Source organism: Martes martes (genome assembly GCF_963455335.1).
Source record: "Martes martes genome assembly, chromosome: 10".
NCBI classification, from domain to species: Eukaryota; Metazoa; Chordata; class Mammalia; order Carnivora; family Mustelidae; genus Martes; species Martes martes.
Window position 1 is genome coordinate 7,886,729 of NC_137898.1, and position 17,024 is coordinate 7,903,752.

At 53.3% G+C, this 17,024-nt stretch overlaps 1 protein-coding gene across 1 annotated transcript; it reads right to left on the bottom strand.

Moving 5' to 3' along the window:
• Positions 1-957: 957 nt before the first annotated feature.
• Positions 958-14,930, bottom strand: STIP1 (stress induced phosphoprotein 1). Its single transcript, XM_080817242.1, has 14 exons — positions 14,832-14,930; positions 10,799-11,008; positions 10,198-10,339; positions 9,719-9,860; positions 8,852-9,020; positions 7,687-7,813; positions 7,495-7,597; positions 7,092-7,212; positions 5,407-5,503; positions 5,127-5,251; positions 2,517-2,553; positions 2,199-2,302; positions 1,820-1,992; positions 958-1,446 (listed from the first exon to the last, which is right to left on the bottom strand). Exons 1-14 carry the CDS (start codon positions 14,838-14,840, stop codon positions 1,374-1,376), a joined length of 1,632 nt encoding a protein of 543 aa, XP_080673368.1. The 5' UTR covers positions 14,841-14,930; the 3' UTR covers positions 958-1,373.
• Between the last annotated feature and the right edge of the window lie 2,094 nt (positions 14,931-17,024).

A 17,024-nucleotide genomic window follows, 5' to 3' on the forward strand; every position in this document is an offset into this window, starting at 1 on the left:
TCCTGGAGGGCTGTGACCATCCAGGCAGCAGCCGAAGGTCCCGCCAGGACCTGGGCTTATCCTCAACAGCCTCACAGTCATTCTCAGGCACTTCCAATCACTGGCTGCCTTGCCCACGTCATCACTGACCTTTTTTGGTGACAGTGGGGCCAAGAGACAGGGGCCCAGGGCAGACAGTACCCCCACCAGAGCACTTCAGGTACAGGACTTTGACCTCACTGGGGTTAAACTTCAGGCTGCCCAGTGGAGGCAGACAGTGTGGGATGAACCCGGATTTGAGGAAAGGTGCAGAGGAGACCCTCTGAGCAAAGAGCGAAGAGTGAGAGCACTGAGTGTTTTTTTTTTTTTAAGATTTATATGAGAGAGAGAACCTGTGTGTGCAGAGGGAGAGAATCCTCAAACGGGTTCCCGGCTGAGCACAGAGCCCATCCAGGGCTTGATCCGAGGACCCTGTGATCATTTGAGCTGAAACCAAGAGTCGGATGACCAACTGACCGAGTCTCCCAGGCGCCTCAGGAGCAGGGAGTTCTTTGAAAACCAAGACTGTTACCGCAGAGCGGCTGACAGATCTGGTCTCTGGAGACAGAGGTCTGAGGACTCTACCAATGGGAAACGGGTTTTGGTTCTGGGGTGGGACCCAGCGTTCCCGATCTAGCTGGTTTCCGGCTCTGAGAGCAGAGTGTGAAGAATGGCCAGGGCGGGAAAGCACCTGAATGTGGACCTGGACCTCTGGAGCTGGCGCCACTCTGGGCAGGGAAAGCCCCAGGCTCCCTTTCAGGGGCTCATTGGGCGACACTGCCACCTAGTGACCGAGGCACGCCGAGGGGACACAGACCCACCCCCGGAAAAAGCCAGGCAGGGGACACACCCACCTCTCACAGACTTCAGGCTCTAACCCCTGCAGGACAGGCACTTCAGGGTCACTTGGCAAAAGAAAATTACAAGGACATGACAACGTATAACCACGCCCGACTGGCTTGTTTTATTGGAGAAGGGGACGTGGAGTTAACAATGTGACGACAGCTGGGACCGGAGGTCGGGGAAGAACAGCCTCCCCTCCCCACACATGCCCACTGCCCCAAATAAAAAATAACCAACTATGGGAGAGCAGCTGAGACGGCGACGGAGGGCGGGGAAGGGAACAGGGAACCCAAGGGCAGCGGAAGAGACCATGCGTGTGCTGGGAGGGCCCGGAGGCAGCGGCGGTGCGAGTAACGCAAACACGAGTCTCTATCTTCCACGTAGGTCTATATAAATATATAGAGAGAAGCTGTTCGCTCTCCCCTGCTCTCCCCTCTGCTCCGCGCTGCTTGCCGCGGTCCCAGCTCCTCTTTCCACATGAGGGCGAAGGGAGGGGGATGATGAGCGAGTCATCACCGAATTGCGATCAGACCCACATCCATCAGCTTCTGGATCTTCTGTGCTATTACAGGATTCTTTAAGTGTCTAATGAACGAAAAGCGAAATCATCAGAAACGAGACTTAACCTTAAAACGTCTTACTTGCTCTAGGAGACACCCGAATGCAAACCCCGCGCAAGGCCCAATAGGAGGCGGCTGAATGGGAGGCCTGGCAAAGACCCCTCCGGGAAGGCCTTGGCCAGCCCACAGGCAGCACCGTGCCAGCCCCGCTCCGCACAAACCCTCGGACACAGCTTGAGGCTGAGGCCGCTCTCCCAGCAAAACCGGTCTTTCCAACAGAGCACTCCAGCGATCATGGCCATCCAGCTGTGCGCAAGCCAGACACAGTAGCCCCCCGCCCCAGCCTCGTGCCCCTTGCTGCTAGCCTTCCTGTCTTCGTCTTCCCCAGCCTCACTTACTCGCTGAGCGCCTGGGGGTCCTTCTGCATCTGCTCCAGGATAAGCCGCATGGCCGGGTCGCTCATGATCTGCTGCACCTCGGGGTCGGCCATGGCCCGTCGCTTCACGTCTTCGGGGCTGTCATGGCGGTTGTACTGGGCCATCACACAGCGCTGGTAACCGTCCGCCGCCTCCTGCACCCCAGCAAAGCCAGAGAGGGGGGCGTTAGCACCAACCGGTTCACTGCTTCCACCAGGCCAGCTAACAGAGGGAACTAAGAAAGTGGGAGACAGTAGGCCAGACAAACAGGCAGAAGGAAGCAGGAACAAACCAACATTGAAAAGATCCAAAGGAGAAATGAGGGCAGGGAGAGCCCCCTGGTGGCCAGGAGCAGCCCCACCTTACAGTTGGAGTCCAGATCTAAGGCCTTCTGGTAGACGTCCATGGCTTTCGTGTAGTCCTTCATGGCCTCCAGCGCGGCTGCCTTCCGGGTGTAGCCCTTGACTACAGAGAAGTGGGAAAGGCGGGGCGTCATCAGAACGGGGCTCTGCAGGCTGCCACGCCCACCTTGCCCAGGGGAACCCCAGTATCTGTCAGGCCTGCGGATGCTAGCTCCCAACCCCCCCGCCCTGGGGCGCAGGAAGGCAAGCACGTCCTTTCCCGCTCTCCATCTCTGCGCCAGGGTCATGGGCGGGGGTGGCAGTGGAAAGGCACTTACTGAAGGTCGGTTCCAGCTGGATACATTCCTCACAGTCCTGGGAAGAGAGAGAAGAGGAGAAAGTGAGGCTTGCGCCTTTGGATGAGCTGTTTGAAGGCAGAGGGATCACTCAGAATGACCCACCGCACACGGCACCCAGACCCACGACAGTGTCGTCTCGCTTCCCGAGCTTCTGCTACCCCGGGCACCCGGACCCTTTCACAGAAGGTCCAGCAGAGGAGAGAAAAGTAAGTCAAGTGAAACCACGAGCGTCTACAAATCCCGACTACAGACCACCCCAAGGAAGACAAGGAGCCGGGACTCTTCAAAAGGGTGACGTTATGCAAAATCCTGCCTACAGCGGGGAAACTTCTAGTTTGAGAGAGAACACGCGTGGAACCAGATGAAATCCATGGGCCTCGATCACGACAGCTTTAATGTGCAGTTTTGGCCAAGTGAGGAGATCTGAAGGGGCCCACAGCACCCAACCTCCCTAGCTTCGTCCCGCTATTATCAGGTGCTTTAAAGACACCTCAGGAAAAGAGCACTCTAGAGCGGAGGCGGGGAGCGCCAAACGTATCCCACTTCCTTTCACAAACGGTCCGGCAAAAACTCATCCATGCCGATGACTCAAAGAGGCGGAGGACGCACAGGTGCTGGGGTATTTTTGTTTTAAGTGCCTATGAGATGGAAAACTCTGGGGAAAAAAATGCCATACACTATCGTTTCACACCCAGGCCCACGTCCACCTTTTCCGGCATAAAGCTAGCCCAGAAATGGTCCGGCTCGTAGCTGGGGAAGCAGCGCTCTCCCTCACAGGTGACCACCTGGTGAACCAACCTGGCTCTGATGTTGCCCTTATACCACAGCAGTGACATCTCTAAACCAGACAAGGGCCCAGAACATAGTGGCATCAACAACAAAAACTACCAGGGACTCAGGTACTGGGGTCTCTGCGCAAGTCACATTTTGTCACCTTACAGTAGTAGTAAGGTGCTCCGGACTTGGGGCACCTGGGTCCTGGTCTCTAGCACATACAGCTTCCTGCTCCACAGGGTGTCTGCTTCTCCCTCTGTCCCTCCTGCCACACGCATTCTCTCTCCACCTCCCCCATATAAATAAAATCTAATTTATTCATATATTTGAGAGGTAGGAAGAGAATGCAATTGGGGAGTCAGGGGGAGAGGGAGAAGCAAAAACCCTGCTGAACTGGGAACCTGACATGGGGCTCGATCCCAAGACCTGGAGATCGTGACCTGAGCCGAAGGCAGATGCTTAACCATCTATGCCACCCGGGCACTCAAATATATAAACAAAATCTTTAACCCAAAAAAGGAAAAAAAAAAAAAGGTGCTCCAAGCTTGTACAACATTTTAAAAATCATCTGGAGAACAGTTTAAAAATCACCAACAGGCACTGGACAGCCCGTGTTCAAGACAGTGGGGATGAACCCCCTTCGCGGAGCGGACAGAACCACACCTGACCACGCTCAGTGCGACCGAGAATAGCACACGGGCTAACTGACCTCATCAAGAAGTCAAGGCAGATGATAAAGCCGCTGTGGGAAACAATACTGCGGTCTCCCCAAAGAATATATAAATAAAAATAATTAAAAAAAAAAATCCAAACCTTGAACCACTCAGTGACACAGCACTTCACCCCCAAAGAACTGAAGCTGAGGCCTCAATAGACACTGCACGCCCCGGCCCCGGCCACAGGACCCCAGTAGCCACAGGGGGAAACTGCCACTGAGTCCGCCGACAGAGGAGGGACAGGAGGGGGGCGGGTCTGTGCAACTGAACAGCACTGAGCGCTCAGAAGGACGACGATGTGGACCTCGGCTACCGCAGGAGCCCCGAAGACACGGTGCTTGTGGAATGAGCCTGACACGAAAGCACACGCACTGGACGGTCCCACTTACAGAAGGTCCCTAGAGGGGTCAGCTTCAGAGAGACAGAGCAGAACGGTGGCTGCTCTGTCCCAGGGGCCGGGGGAGAGGGAACGGGGAGTTAGTGCAGAAAGGCTGCGGTTCCAGTTTGGGAAGATGACGAGATTCCTGAGGTACACGGTGTGGAGGGCTGTGCGCGGTGCGAACGTGCTGGGTACCACGGCCGCGCACGCTTAGCAGCTCAGGATAGAGAAGAGGGAGATCATGAAGGAAGAAGCAGCCAGCATCAGAGAAGGTGGAAAAGGATCCACTTTTCTTTCTTTTAAAGATTTTTTTTGAGAGCGAGTGAGTGAAAGCGTGTACACACCCGGGGGGAGGAGCGGGCGAGAAGGGCAGAGGGAGACGCAGGCTCCACGCTGAGCAGGGAGCCTGACGGGGGCTCCATCCCAGGACGCTGGGATCGTGACCTGAGCAAAGCCACAAGCTTATCTGATGGAGCCCCCCAAGCGCCCCCAGGATCCACTTTTCCAAATGCTCCCAATCACTAATGTAGCTTGATGGGCCAGGACAGAGCAGACTTCGATCCCGCATTTTACAAACATCACACATACCCCACCACCCTGACTCTAAGATCAAGGGAAGAACCTCCAGCAGGTGTTGATGACAACGCGGGAAGAGGGAAGCCTGAGCTCCTCACACGCAGGCGAATCAGACGCGGCCACTCCGCGTCCCCACCTGCCCACCTTGAGCGCCAGCTGGAACTCCAGGAGTTTGGTGTAGCAGGCGGCTCGATTGCTGTACAATTTGGCATCTTTTGGATTCCGTTTGATGGCTTCTGTATAATGCTTCATGGCCTGGGGATAGTCCCCTGAATAAGAAAAAGAAAACTTTTTTAGAAAGCAAAAAGCCACCCCCCACACCCCACACACACACCAGGGACTACGGCGCACGGGCAGCCAGGGCACAGAGGACAGGTCGGCACCACTCTCACCCAAACGCTCCATCGCTTGAGCTGTAACGCACCTTTCTGAAAACATTCATTGCCTTTGTTCTTCTCCTCCAAGGCCAGGTCGGGGTTTATATAAGCCAGCCGCTCTTGCTCCTTCAGAATTTTCTCTGCCTAAGAAAAAATAATTCTTTGGATAATCATTTAAATTCTCACGAATATAAATACTGCACTAAAAAAAGTCCTGATTTGGACTTTGATTTCCAGAAAGTACCATGGGCAACATTTTAGTTTTTGTTCAAAGAGCATGCAAGGGGTGCCTGGGTGGCTCAGTGGGTTAAAGCCTCTGCCTTCGGCTCAGGTCATGATCCCAGGGTCCTGGGATCGAGCCCCCCATCAGGCTCTCGGCTCAGCAGGGAGCCTGCTTCCTCCCTTCTCTCTCTCTGCCTGCCTCTTTGCCTACTTGTGATCTGTCAAATAAATAAATAAAATTTAAAAAAAAAAAAAAAAAAGAGCATGCAAGTCTTATCTCAGGGTTGAGTTCAAGCCCCACACAGGGTGCAGACATTACTTTAAAAATGACACATTCCACCAGGCACCGTGGAGTGCCTGGGTGGCTCACTGGGTTAAATGTCCAACTCTTTTGGTTCCGGCTTAGACTGGGCATGGAGCCTGAAAAGTGTCTCTACCCACCTCTGACCCTCCGTCAAAAAAACCCCAGAAAAACAAGAACAAAATAAAACAAAACCAACCCCATACAAAACAGAACAAAAAAGACAAGCAAGGGACGCCTGGGTGGCTCAGTTGGTTAAGCGGCTGCCTTCGGCTCGGGTCATGATCCCAGGGTCCTGGGATCGAGTCCCACATCGGGCTCCTTGCTCCGCAGGGAGCCTGCTTCTCCCTCTGCCACTCTGTCTGCCTCTGCTCTCTCTCTCTCTGACAAATACATAAATAAAATCTTAAAAAAAAAAAAAAAAAGACAAGCAAGACAATAAAAATAATCCATGTGTCCATAACAAAATTTTCTGACCATTCTTGGGGCGCCTGGGTGGCTCAGTCGGTTAAGTGTCTGACTTTGCTCAAGTCGTGATCCCAAAGTTTTGGGACTGAGCCCTGCACGGGGGCTGCTTCTCCCTCTTCCTCAGCCCCCTTTCCCATTCACGTGTGCAGAAGCACTCTCCCAAATAAATAACATCTTTTTTTTTTTTTTAAGATTTTATTTATTTGGCAGAGAGAGATCACAAGTAGGCAGAGAGGCAGGCAGAGAGAGAGGGGGAAGCAGGCTCCCCGCCGAGCAGAGAGCCCGATGCAGGGGCTCGATCCCAGGACCCTGAGATCATGACCTGAGCTAAAGGCAGAGGCTTAAACCACTGAGCCACCCAGGCGCCCCCCAAATAAATGGTATCTTCAAAAAAAAAAAATTCTGACCAATCTTTCTGTGAATAAAATCACTCCTCCCACCACACTTTATGACAACTGGCACAACACACACTTTGGTTGTATAAGGTTAAAAAAAAAAAAAAGTTGGAATAAGAACCATAACACTCAGTGAACTGACCCTCAGCGGAAGGTCAAAATCTTGGCCAGTAAAAAAGTACAACAAACAACCCGCGTTATTCCTTACGTGCTGTCAAATGACAAGGACATTATATAAAACTCTAGACCAAAAACGCTACTTCCAAAAACTTACAGTTCCCTAATAAGCAGCTGCAACTCTAAGAAGTAAGAATTTAAGAGAACATCCCGTTCTTTCTGTACCTACCTGTTGGCATTTCTTGAGCACATCTGGGGTTCTGTGCTCTGCCAAAGACTTGTTATAGAAATGGATGGCATCCTTGTACTTTTCTTCTTTGAAGTAGGAGTTGCCAATTCGAGCGTAAGCTCTGACAAAAACAAGCAAGAGAAGAATTTGCTAAAGGCAGAGCAGGGACAAGGTCAGCTTCTGCAGAGCAAAGACAGCGGCGACTAGGAACAAGGCCCCCATCACTGCCGGGACACTACGCCCTCCAAACACCTTTTGTCTCGATGCCTGCGGCCTCCTCTCCAGGCCACTGTTAACAGGGCAGGTTGTGTGGCCAGCAACCCTCCTCCCCATGCAGGAACATTTAAGTCTCGGCCATCGACCCCTCCACACCACGCGAGGCACAGCCGAAGGGCGCGCGTACTTGGCAATCTGTCGATAGTCTTCTCGGTTTTCGCGCCCCACTTCAATGGCCTTCTCACAAAGCTCCCGGCATTTACTGTAGTCGCCCTTCTCGAAGTACACAGCTGCCAGGCAGGATGGTTAAGGAAGAGTCAGTCCTGGTCTCTCCCCAGGACCGCCCAACGACACGCTTACCCCTTGGCCTGGGCCTCACCTGCTTGGTTGGTCATGTAAGTCATGTTGGTGGGGTCTAGGTCCTTGGCTCTGTCGTAGTGCTTCAGGGCTGTGTCAAAGTCTTTCTTCTTGTAGGCCTCATTCCCCAACTCCTTCTCTTTCAGCGCCTAGATGGAAGTGTGGAAGGAGTACTGAGCAAATCAAACCCAGACAGCAGAGAGAGCAAGAGCCTGGGACCTGTCCCCAGTCCCGTAGAGCACGTACGACGAACCGGTCTCCACATCTGCCGGCCTCTCCTCAACCAGCTATGGACGGAAAAGGGAAGGCCTAACTGCTGGAACAGAAAATTAAAAACTTTCATCTCCACTTCCTTTGAAACGCCCCCTTTTCCATCTACTCTCCTCGATGCTGTTGAAAGGCAGAGAGCTCCTCCAGGGGAGAAGAAACCCCTTCAGCCTGCAGCAACCTCCAAAAGGACAGAAGTCCCGCGCCCGGTTCCACGGCAAGAGGCCGCGCCAGGTCAGCTCCTGCCGCGCAGCCACCCCGGGGTCTCAACTGTGAGGGAACAGCCGCAGAGGGGCGAGGAGGGGACCGGAGGGGGCCGCCCGGGGGCAGGGGTCTTCAGGGAAGAGCAGCACAGGAGCAGGGAGAGGACGAGAAGGGGCTGCCCGCCCAAGGGCACAGGTCTTCAGAGAACAGCGCGCTACCACATGCATCACGGGGCCCTTTTCCAGCTCGGAGACACCCTGAACAACGAACACTTACCCATCTGAAGGTGCTAAATCTGGAAACAATCTGTTGTTCCCATTTATAAGAAGGGAAATAAAATCGTGTAAGCACATGCCTCCCGCTCTGGGAGACTGTGTTGCTAACTGGACAGCTTTCAACTACACGCCATCCAACCAGAACACAGGAGCCTCAGTCAGACGCGTAGACATTCCTCTGGACCCCAGGGCGACAAGGGTCGCACATGCAACTCCACCGGCCTGCCCTGACCAGCACCCAGGCCGCTAGCCCGAGATCCACCATGCTTATGAGATCGCTTGGCAAGTCAACCTTTTAACACACTGACCGTTCTGGTAACGACGGCAACCAGATGCTCAAAAACTGTTACAGCCGCCCCGTCCCACAGCGCTCCCGCTGACGGGGACTGCCAGCTGACTAGCCTGTTTAGGAATGTTGACAGTAAGGAGAAAAAACGAGACCTGCTTCTTGTTCTCTGGGAGATCTTCTTCCATCGGCTCTGGCTTGGTGTCCTTCTTGGGAGGAGGAGGTGGGGGAGGCGTTCCCACTTCCTCCTCCTCGTCCATACTGCCCAGGTCCACTCCCAGCAGGACGCTGAGAGTGGTCATGATCCGGGGATCTTGCAGTTTCCTAGCATTGATTAGAAAAAAAAAAAAGAAAAGAAAAGAAAAGAAAAGAAAACCACAATTATTCTTCCCCGCAACTGATTTTAAACCCCCACTGACTGCTAAGCCTCAGAACACTATATACGAGAGCGTCTCCTCCACAGAAAAACTGCTCGGTTGTGCTCTGGCCACAAGCCACCCCTGGGGATACCCCACCCTCCAATAATCCGCCTAAGACGAGGTACCAGCCCTCAGACTTCTTTCTCGAAGGCAGCAAATACAGAGAGCACTGAGCTACAGGTATACTCCATCTCGTCTCAGGAGTCACAGACACCAGCGTGACTTAGGAAATACAGCTTTTTACACCGGACGCTCATCTCAACCAGCAGTTCCCGCTCCAGTGTGCCGAGAGACAGCATCTGGTGCGCACGGGAAGGACAGGGTTGGTGCCAGATCAGAATTACAGTAGAACAGTGAAGGCGGATGAAGGATTAGGAAAGAAAATTCCAAGTTATTCTGATACATGTACCCCTTGACCCTTTCCAGAAATAAAAAACAACAAATCAACAAATACCTACCATGTATTAGAGAAAAAAAACTGGCAGAACCCCTGCTGTCTGAAAAAGGGGCACCCGCCCCCTCCGTGCCCTGCCATAACATTCCAGGGACAAAGCACAATGTTCACGTCCATTTCCAGAGGCAAACCGCACTGCCTTGACTTACGTGCCCAGGTCAGACGGCTTGTTTCGTAGCTGCTCTATCAGCTCCCTGTAGGTGGGATCGGCGAGCAGCGTCCTGGTCCTGGGATCATTCTCCAACTTCTGGTACAGATTAGGCATGTTGAAAGGGTTCATGAACTTCCGCTCTGTTCCAAACAAAGGAAAGCACGTTATAGAAATTGGTTCGAGCCACGACGCCCCTGTAGTCTCTGAGCATGACATGTACGCGGGGAGCCTCAAAGTTAACCCTGTTAAAAAAGAAAAAGAAGGGTGCCTGGTGGCTCAGAGGGTGAAGCCTCTGCCTTCGGCTCAGGTCATGATCTCCGGGTCCTGGGATCGAGCCCCGCATCGGGCTCTCTGCTCAGCAGGGAGCCTGCTTCCCTCTCTTTCTGCCCGCCTCTCTGCCTACTTGTGATCTCTATCAAATAAATAAATAAAATCTTAAAAAAAAGAAAAAGAACCAACGGGTGCACTGGCGCCTACCTGCCAGCCGGGCCTCCATGTTCTGTAAGCCCTCTCTGAGCTGAGGATTATTTGCTTCATGTTTTAAACCCTCTTCGTAGGTTCGCTTGGCTTCTTCAAATCGGTTTAAGAACTCAAGAGCCGCTGCTTTCCGTGAATAGCCCTTAAACCAGCAAAAAAGACACAAAACAAAATAAAGGCCACCTAGGGACAAATCCAGAAAATGAATTCCGAAGAACGTGTTCTACATTTCACGGGACAAACGGGCGTTTGCACCACGGCCGGAGACCAGCAGCAGCAGCGCACACCACCGAGACCGAGGACGACGACCCCAGCCGAGTATGAGAGATGCCCCCTCCCCACCGCAGCTTCCTCAGGAGCCCGGCCGGTGCCCGCTTCTCTCTCAGCAACGCAAGCGGTCGGACCCGTCTCAACAACGGACACAGTCTCCGACTTGGCAGCCTGTGCCGGCAGCGCGAGGCACACATGCAAGCGGGGAGGACGCCGCTATCCGTCCGCAGCGACCCACAACTGGCCGGGTCAGGAGGGCCCAGTGTGTCAACCCAGCGCACCCGAGCGCGTTTCTGCGAGGTCCGGAGAGCCCAGTGCGCGCACAGCTTACCTTGGCCCAGTCAGGCTTCAAGTCCACGGTCTTGCAGCCATCCTCGTAGGCCTTCTGGTAGTCGCCCTTCTTGGCGTAGGCCGCCGAGCGGTTGCTGTAGAGCACGTGGTTCTTGGGGTCTAACTTAATGGCCTCCGAGTAGCACTGGAGCGCGTCGTCGATGTTGCCCGCACTCAGGGCCTTATTGCCCTTCTCCTTCAGCTCGTTTACCTGAGGGGAAAAACAGCCAGTGTAATTTTTCTCTCCATTAACACACTTCTTGGTCCCAACTTTCTTTTTTCTTTTTTTTTTTTTAAAGATTTTATTTATTTATTTGACAGACACATCACAAGTAGGCAGAGAGGCAGGCAGAGAGAGAAGGGAGGAAGCAGGCTCCCTGCTGAGCAGAGAGCGCGATGCGGGGCTCCATCCCAGGACGCTGGGATCATGACCTGAGCCGAAGGCAGCGGCTTTAACCCACTGAGCCACCCAGGCGCCCCATTGGTCCCAATTTTCTAAGTGACGCTTCCACTTGTCTTCAGTTATCATAACTAAAAAGATACTTTACAGACCGAAAGAGAGAATCCATTAATGAATTCATTTACCATCTCCCACACCTTTTGGAACCAACCAGAAAACAGTAAGTAACCAGGAAAAAAAGCCTGACTCTGCTCTCCACTAGCTCCAGTGTGAAATGGAATTCCAGCCACTCTCCCAAAATCTCTACTTAGGGCTGATAAAGGACACACTCACAAGGTCCTTTCATGGAAAAATAAATTCATTTGCTTACAATGCCAAGAAGCCCAAATGATAAACCAAACACAGGGCCACACTGCTCCTCACAGAAGGATTCACGAAGGAATAGAAGGGAGTGTGTCCAGACACATGCTCCCAGCCTACAGGCTTCCCGCCGGCTTCTCTGGGAGCACCAAGATGCTCACCCACCATCACGGAAGACTCTATTTCCATTCAGAGGTGTGGTGACGTGTCACGGCATGGCAGATCACTGCTCTGTTCCTTAGTGAGCAAAGAGCTAGACCCTCAAATCAGTTTCTGCCCCGTTCAAATGTTCTACAAAGTATGCAAGAAAACGAAACACTACTTGTGGTTTAATCTCTCCTCCTTTCAAATATTCAAAACATGGTCCTAAATTAGAGGGCTTCTCCTAACGATGGATGCCCTAGAGGAGTGAAAGGGCCACATCTCAAATGCAAACACATTTGGTGAGATCAAGCATGCATTCTAGTTACTAATCATTCTCTATCATCCAGCTATGACCCAATACATACAGATGCAAGCGATTCTGGAACTCTGAGGCACACCAACCAGGAAAGTTCCACCCATTAACCAGAGATGTTAGACTACCTTGAGAAAAAAAGTCAGAAGAAGACCGCCAGGGGTGCCTGGGTGGCTCAGTGGGTTAAGCGTCCGCCTTCTGCTCAGATCCTGGGATGAATACCACATCTGGCTCTCTGCTCCACAGGGAGCCTGCTTCCCCCTCTCTTTCTGCCTGCCTGTCTGCCTACTTGTGATCTCTGTCAAGTAAATAAAATCTTTAAAAAATTGTTTTTTAATTTAAAAATTAAAAAAAATTTTTTTTAAGATGGAAAAAAGAAAGAAAAAGACCACCAAATCTAGCAAAGGATAAAAATCTTAGAACCCAGGGGGCACCTGGGTGACTCAGTGGGTTAAGCCTTTGCTTTCAGCTCGGGTCATGATCTCGGGGGTCCTGGGATAGAGCTCCACATCAAGCTCCCTGCTCAGCAGGGAGCCTGCTTCTCCCTCTCTCTCCACCTGCTGCTCTGCCTACTTGTGATATCTCTGTCAAATAAATAAAATCTTAAAAAAATAAAAATAAAAATCTTAGAACCCAGGAAGGACACGACAAAGTAAAAAGTTAAAAACTCAGCTAGCATCGTGATGCAGCTGAGAACAGCTCCATGAAATCCTTGCCTATCCTACAAAACATCATTTGCCAAACTGAGTGCTGACCCACAGTAGGTCTGGAAATCAAGTCTGTAGGTCATGACCAGCACTTAAAAGTATAGAAAATACCAGCCCAGGGGCGCCTGGGTGGCTCAGTGGGTTAAAGCCTCTGCCTTCAGCTCAGGTCATGATCTCGGGGATCAAGCCCCCCATGGGGCTCTCTGCTCAGCGGGGAGCCTGCTTCTCCCTCCCTCTCTGCCTGCCTCTTTGCCTACTATGTCTACTATGTGATCTATATCTATCAAATAAATAAGTAAATAAAATCTTTAAAAAAAAGAAAAAGAAAATATCAGCCCAAAATACACATAATAATAGCAAGCGCTATTTTTTTCTTAAAGGTTTTATTTATTTGACAGAAAGAGACAGCAAGAGCAGAAACACAAGCATGGGGTGTGGGAGAGGGAGAAGCAGGCTTCCTGTGGAACAGGGAGCCCAAGGTGGGGCTTGATCCCAGGACCCTGGGATCATGACCTGAGCCAAAGGCAGTCAGTTGAGCCACCCAGGCACTATTTTGTTAAATGTGTTACACAGCTGTATCTTTGCACTGGGTCTAACATAAAAAGTACTTTACCTTGGGATTTATTTGAAAAGTACTAAGAAGAAAATGTGGACAGTCCAATCTGTCCAACTTCAATACTTCCGAAAACTGGAATACAGATCTCCCAGTTGCAGTTGAAAAGCAAAGGCAGAGAAATCACATGGTGAATGAGTTCAGGAGTAGGTTGGGACACATCTGCTCCATCTACAATGGGCACCTCAACTTTAAAAAAGTTTTTCCCCCCCTACTTTGATAATGGAGGAGCAAACCCCTTTCTTAAAGTACAAGTACTGTGTTTCTCACTCTAGCAATCTTTTTCTTGTCTCTACCATAGCCTATTTAATCCCAGCTGCAATTTAATTATCCCGAGTGAGCAAAAAACTTACCCATCCCTCCATTTCCACTAAGAGGCTCTAGATTTCATCAAAGCACCAATGACTATACCTGAAGAAGCCAACACTAGGCTTTGCAGATCACACTGAAAACAAGGGGCCAATTTTCTCCCCCTGCTGAACCGCTACACTTCAATGACAGTTTCCGACTGCGGAAAAAATCTCTCCAGGGCGCCAAAGATATAGTGAAGCGGCTGAAAGCAACCAGCAGCAGCTACAAACTCGGTCCCTAAAAACGCTGAGCCGAGACAAATAACTTACTTCTTGCTGCTTATCTACATAGCCTAGATTTTGTACAGCGACCGATTCCTCCTTGTGTAATCAGAAGCCAACCTTCCAGAAATATCAGTCTTCAGTTACTCTCCAATCACATACACAAAAAAACGAAAAGAAAGGAGGGAGGAGCGGCACACACATCTGTAAAACACTGGTAGAGATGGAAGCCGCTCCAAGGACTTTGGCCGCACCATCCCTTTCCTGCATCAGGCAGAGGCCGGCCCGCCGCTCACCAAACCTTCACTCTGCGCTCTTCCATCCCGGCCCTTCCAGATAGAGAAGAGTAGTATTTCCCCCAACTGGCTACTTCCAGCGTATTCCCGTCCCCACATTCCTTCTCAAGTTAACTGTGTCCAAGTCCCGGTGGCTTCTCCGTCGGCAGTGACCGCTCTCCCACCCGGCGAGTACCCGGGTGTGGACGCGGTGCCCCTGACGCCTCTCCCAAAGCCCCTCGCCCACCTCCATCCCTCCCAGCGCCCCCAGCATGTCCCCCCCGCCCTCTCCGCTGAGCCGAGAGCCACCTCCCGGGAGGCCTCCGGGCCCAGCCACGGCCTCTCTTCCCGCCGCGGGCCGGACTTAGGCCGAACTGTCGCCGGCCCGCCGGCCCTCCTCGCAGAGCCGGCATGCGACGGACGCTGAGTGGACCCGGCGCTCCCCGCGGCCCGCCTCACTACACTGCTCACCTCCCGCCCGGTGGGCCGCGGCCCTCACGCCCTCGCCGCGGCCGCTGCTCGGCCGACCCCAGACCGCCGCCCCGACCGGCGCCCGCCCCGCCACGCTCCGCTCCGCTCCTCCACCCGCGGCCCGGCCTCGGCCGGTGTCCGAGGGGCCCCGGGGCCTTGGCCCGCCCCTCCCCCTTCACCTGCTCCATAGCCCGGCCCGGAACCCCGTTGAATCGACTCCGTCCGCTCCGCGTTCCCAACCGCACGCGCCGCCTTCTGGAACCTACTAGAAGCTGCCGGGACCCCCGGATCCCGCCTCTTCCTCGCCTGCTCACTGGTTACGCTCCCCGAGGGGGCTTTCTGTGCTTCCCTACTATTGGCTTGAAGTCTAGCCCATCATCTTTGCTTCTCTGTCATTGGGCAGTTGAGAGTAATCCCTCAGCCCTGCCTCCCCCGCGCCTCCGGATTGGACTCTTCCCGGTAGGCCCCGCCCACCCCAGGTTCTACGATTGGAGGGAGGGGCGAGCTTCTGCGACAGGGATTGGCCGCTTGGTCCGTCAATCGTGGCTGCTCTGGCCGCGCCCATTGGTCCCGTTCTTTCTGGAAATTTCCACCTCTCCCATTGGGCTGACGGAGTCCGTGACCGCACCGCCCTCAGATTAAAAAAAGATGCCGATTGGGCGGAGAATCACCGCCACTTTGCGCTGATAGGTTTAAGTGGCCGCCCGTCTAACGGCAGTGGAGGGGGTTTCGTCTCTGCAGTGGCTTATGGGAGTTCACGGCCGGAGTTGCTCTCTGCCGCGGTGGCCGTGGTGGTCGCCGGTGCCCCGGCCTACAGGCCGCTTCCTGCCTCCGTGGGCCGCGAGTCCGGCCCTGACGACTCGCTCTTCTGCGGCGGCACAGAGCCGCTCGGGGACCCAGCCGGTGGGGGTGACGTCTGGGTGGACCTCGGGAGAGCGCCCGGCCCCAGAGCCCGCTTTCAGGCGCCGAGTGGTCAGGAAGAGCGAAGGAGCTGGGGTTTGGGTGGGACAGCCCGGGTTCTTTCCCCGGGTCCCCACGGTGGGGACGCATCCATCAAGTTCTGTGTGACTCGCTCGTGTCACGGGTTTGGTCGTTTAGGGCCGTGGGAGGTTTCCCTTCATGCAGTCGCGTCTTTAGCGCTCGGTGAGCGGGAGCTGCCGCCCTTATTCGGAGGTGCAGGGGGACGGGGAACAAAGACGAGTAAGGTGCTTGCCCACCTGCTGGCGGCGGCCTGGGAGGGCCTCGCACGTGCGATAGAGCCCGGGGATGCGGAAGGGCTGAGGGCTTGGAAGAGAGAGCTGCTTTTCCTCCTGGACCAGTGGGTGCTTCATGGAACAAAGAAGCCGCATGCCCGGTCTGGAGAGGGTTTGTTTGGATGAGGGTCTTGGGGCGTGCGGTCCTTGCCGTCCTCCCGTCTGGATCATGCCGTCCCTGCCCAGGGTTTTAAGTGCCCACTCCTTGGCGGTAGCTTGTCTCCACAGCTTCCTCTTCTAGCCCCGCTGTCCCTGATCCTTTCTCAACACTGCCACCAGAGTTACTGCAGATCCACACCCCTTGCTTAAAACTCTGGGAGGCTTTAGATTGGGGCTCAGGGCCCGTCTCCTCTGGCGGTGCCACTTAATATGGCCTTTTTCCCTGTCCTCCGTCTTCAGCACCGAATTCTAGCCCGCTGCCATCTCTGTTCATTAAACCAGGTGGGCTCCTTCCCTTTGGGCCTGCCTACAAATTGGTCCCACTGCTGGCGTCCCCCTTCCACCAACTCTGCCAGGTTAATTCGATCTTTTCAGGCTAAGATGAGCAGTCAGGGTTCCTTAACAGTCTCGGTCCAACAAGGACACGAAGTTCTGCCCACCTGTTACTTGCTTTTACTGCACTGTGGGCTATGTGTGTGTCCAGTCACAAACTAAACCAGCAACTTGGATATCATTCTCACCTTTCGTTAGGACACAGGGGCCTCGTGTCTGTTTTCCTTTGTCTGTGCCTTCCAGGAGCCTTGCACAGCGTCTGGCACATAGTAGGTGTTCATTAATCCATCAGGTATAATCGAATGTGTCATGCGATTGTGGGCTTTAGAGAAAATGCAGTGAACAAACCTGACAGAAGTCACTTGGTGCTCATTCTAGTGACAGACACGCCAAAAAAGCTTATAGCATATTATATCTGCCTAAGTGCAGTGGGGAAAAATGAAGCAGAGAAAGGATTAAGGAGCCTTGGGCGAGGGGGATGGTGTTGCATTTTTAATAAGCTGGCTTGGGCAAATTTCAGTGAGAAGCTAAGATCTGAGCAAAGACCTGAGGAAGTAAGGGAGTGAGATGAATGGAAAATAATGGGGAAGAACCATGAACTTGGAACAACACATGCAAAGGTCCTGG

Excerpts from the sequence above, each read along its gene's own strand:
- STIP1 (XM_080817242.1), bottom strand. Across the intron at positions 7,814-8,851 it reads TCCCAGAGAACAAGAAGCAG|GCGCTGAAAGAGAAGGAGTT; the intron begins GTCTCGTTTTTT and ends ACTTCCATCTAG. Across the intron at positions 5,504-7,091 it reads TGCTCAAGAAATGCCAACAG|GCAGAGAAAATTCTGAAGGA; the intron begins GTAGGTACAGAA and ends ATTTTTTCTTAG.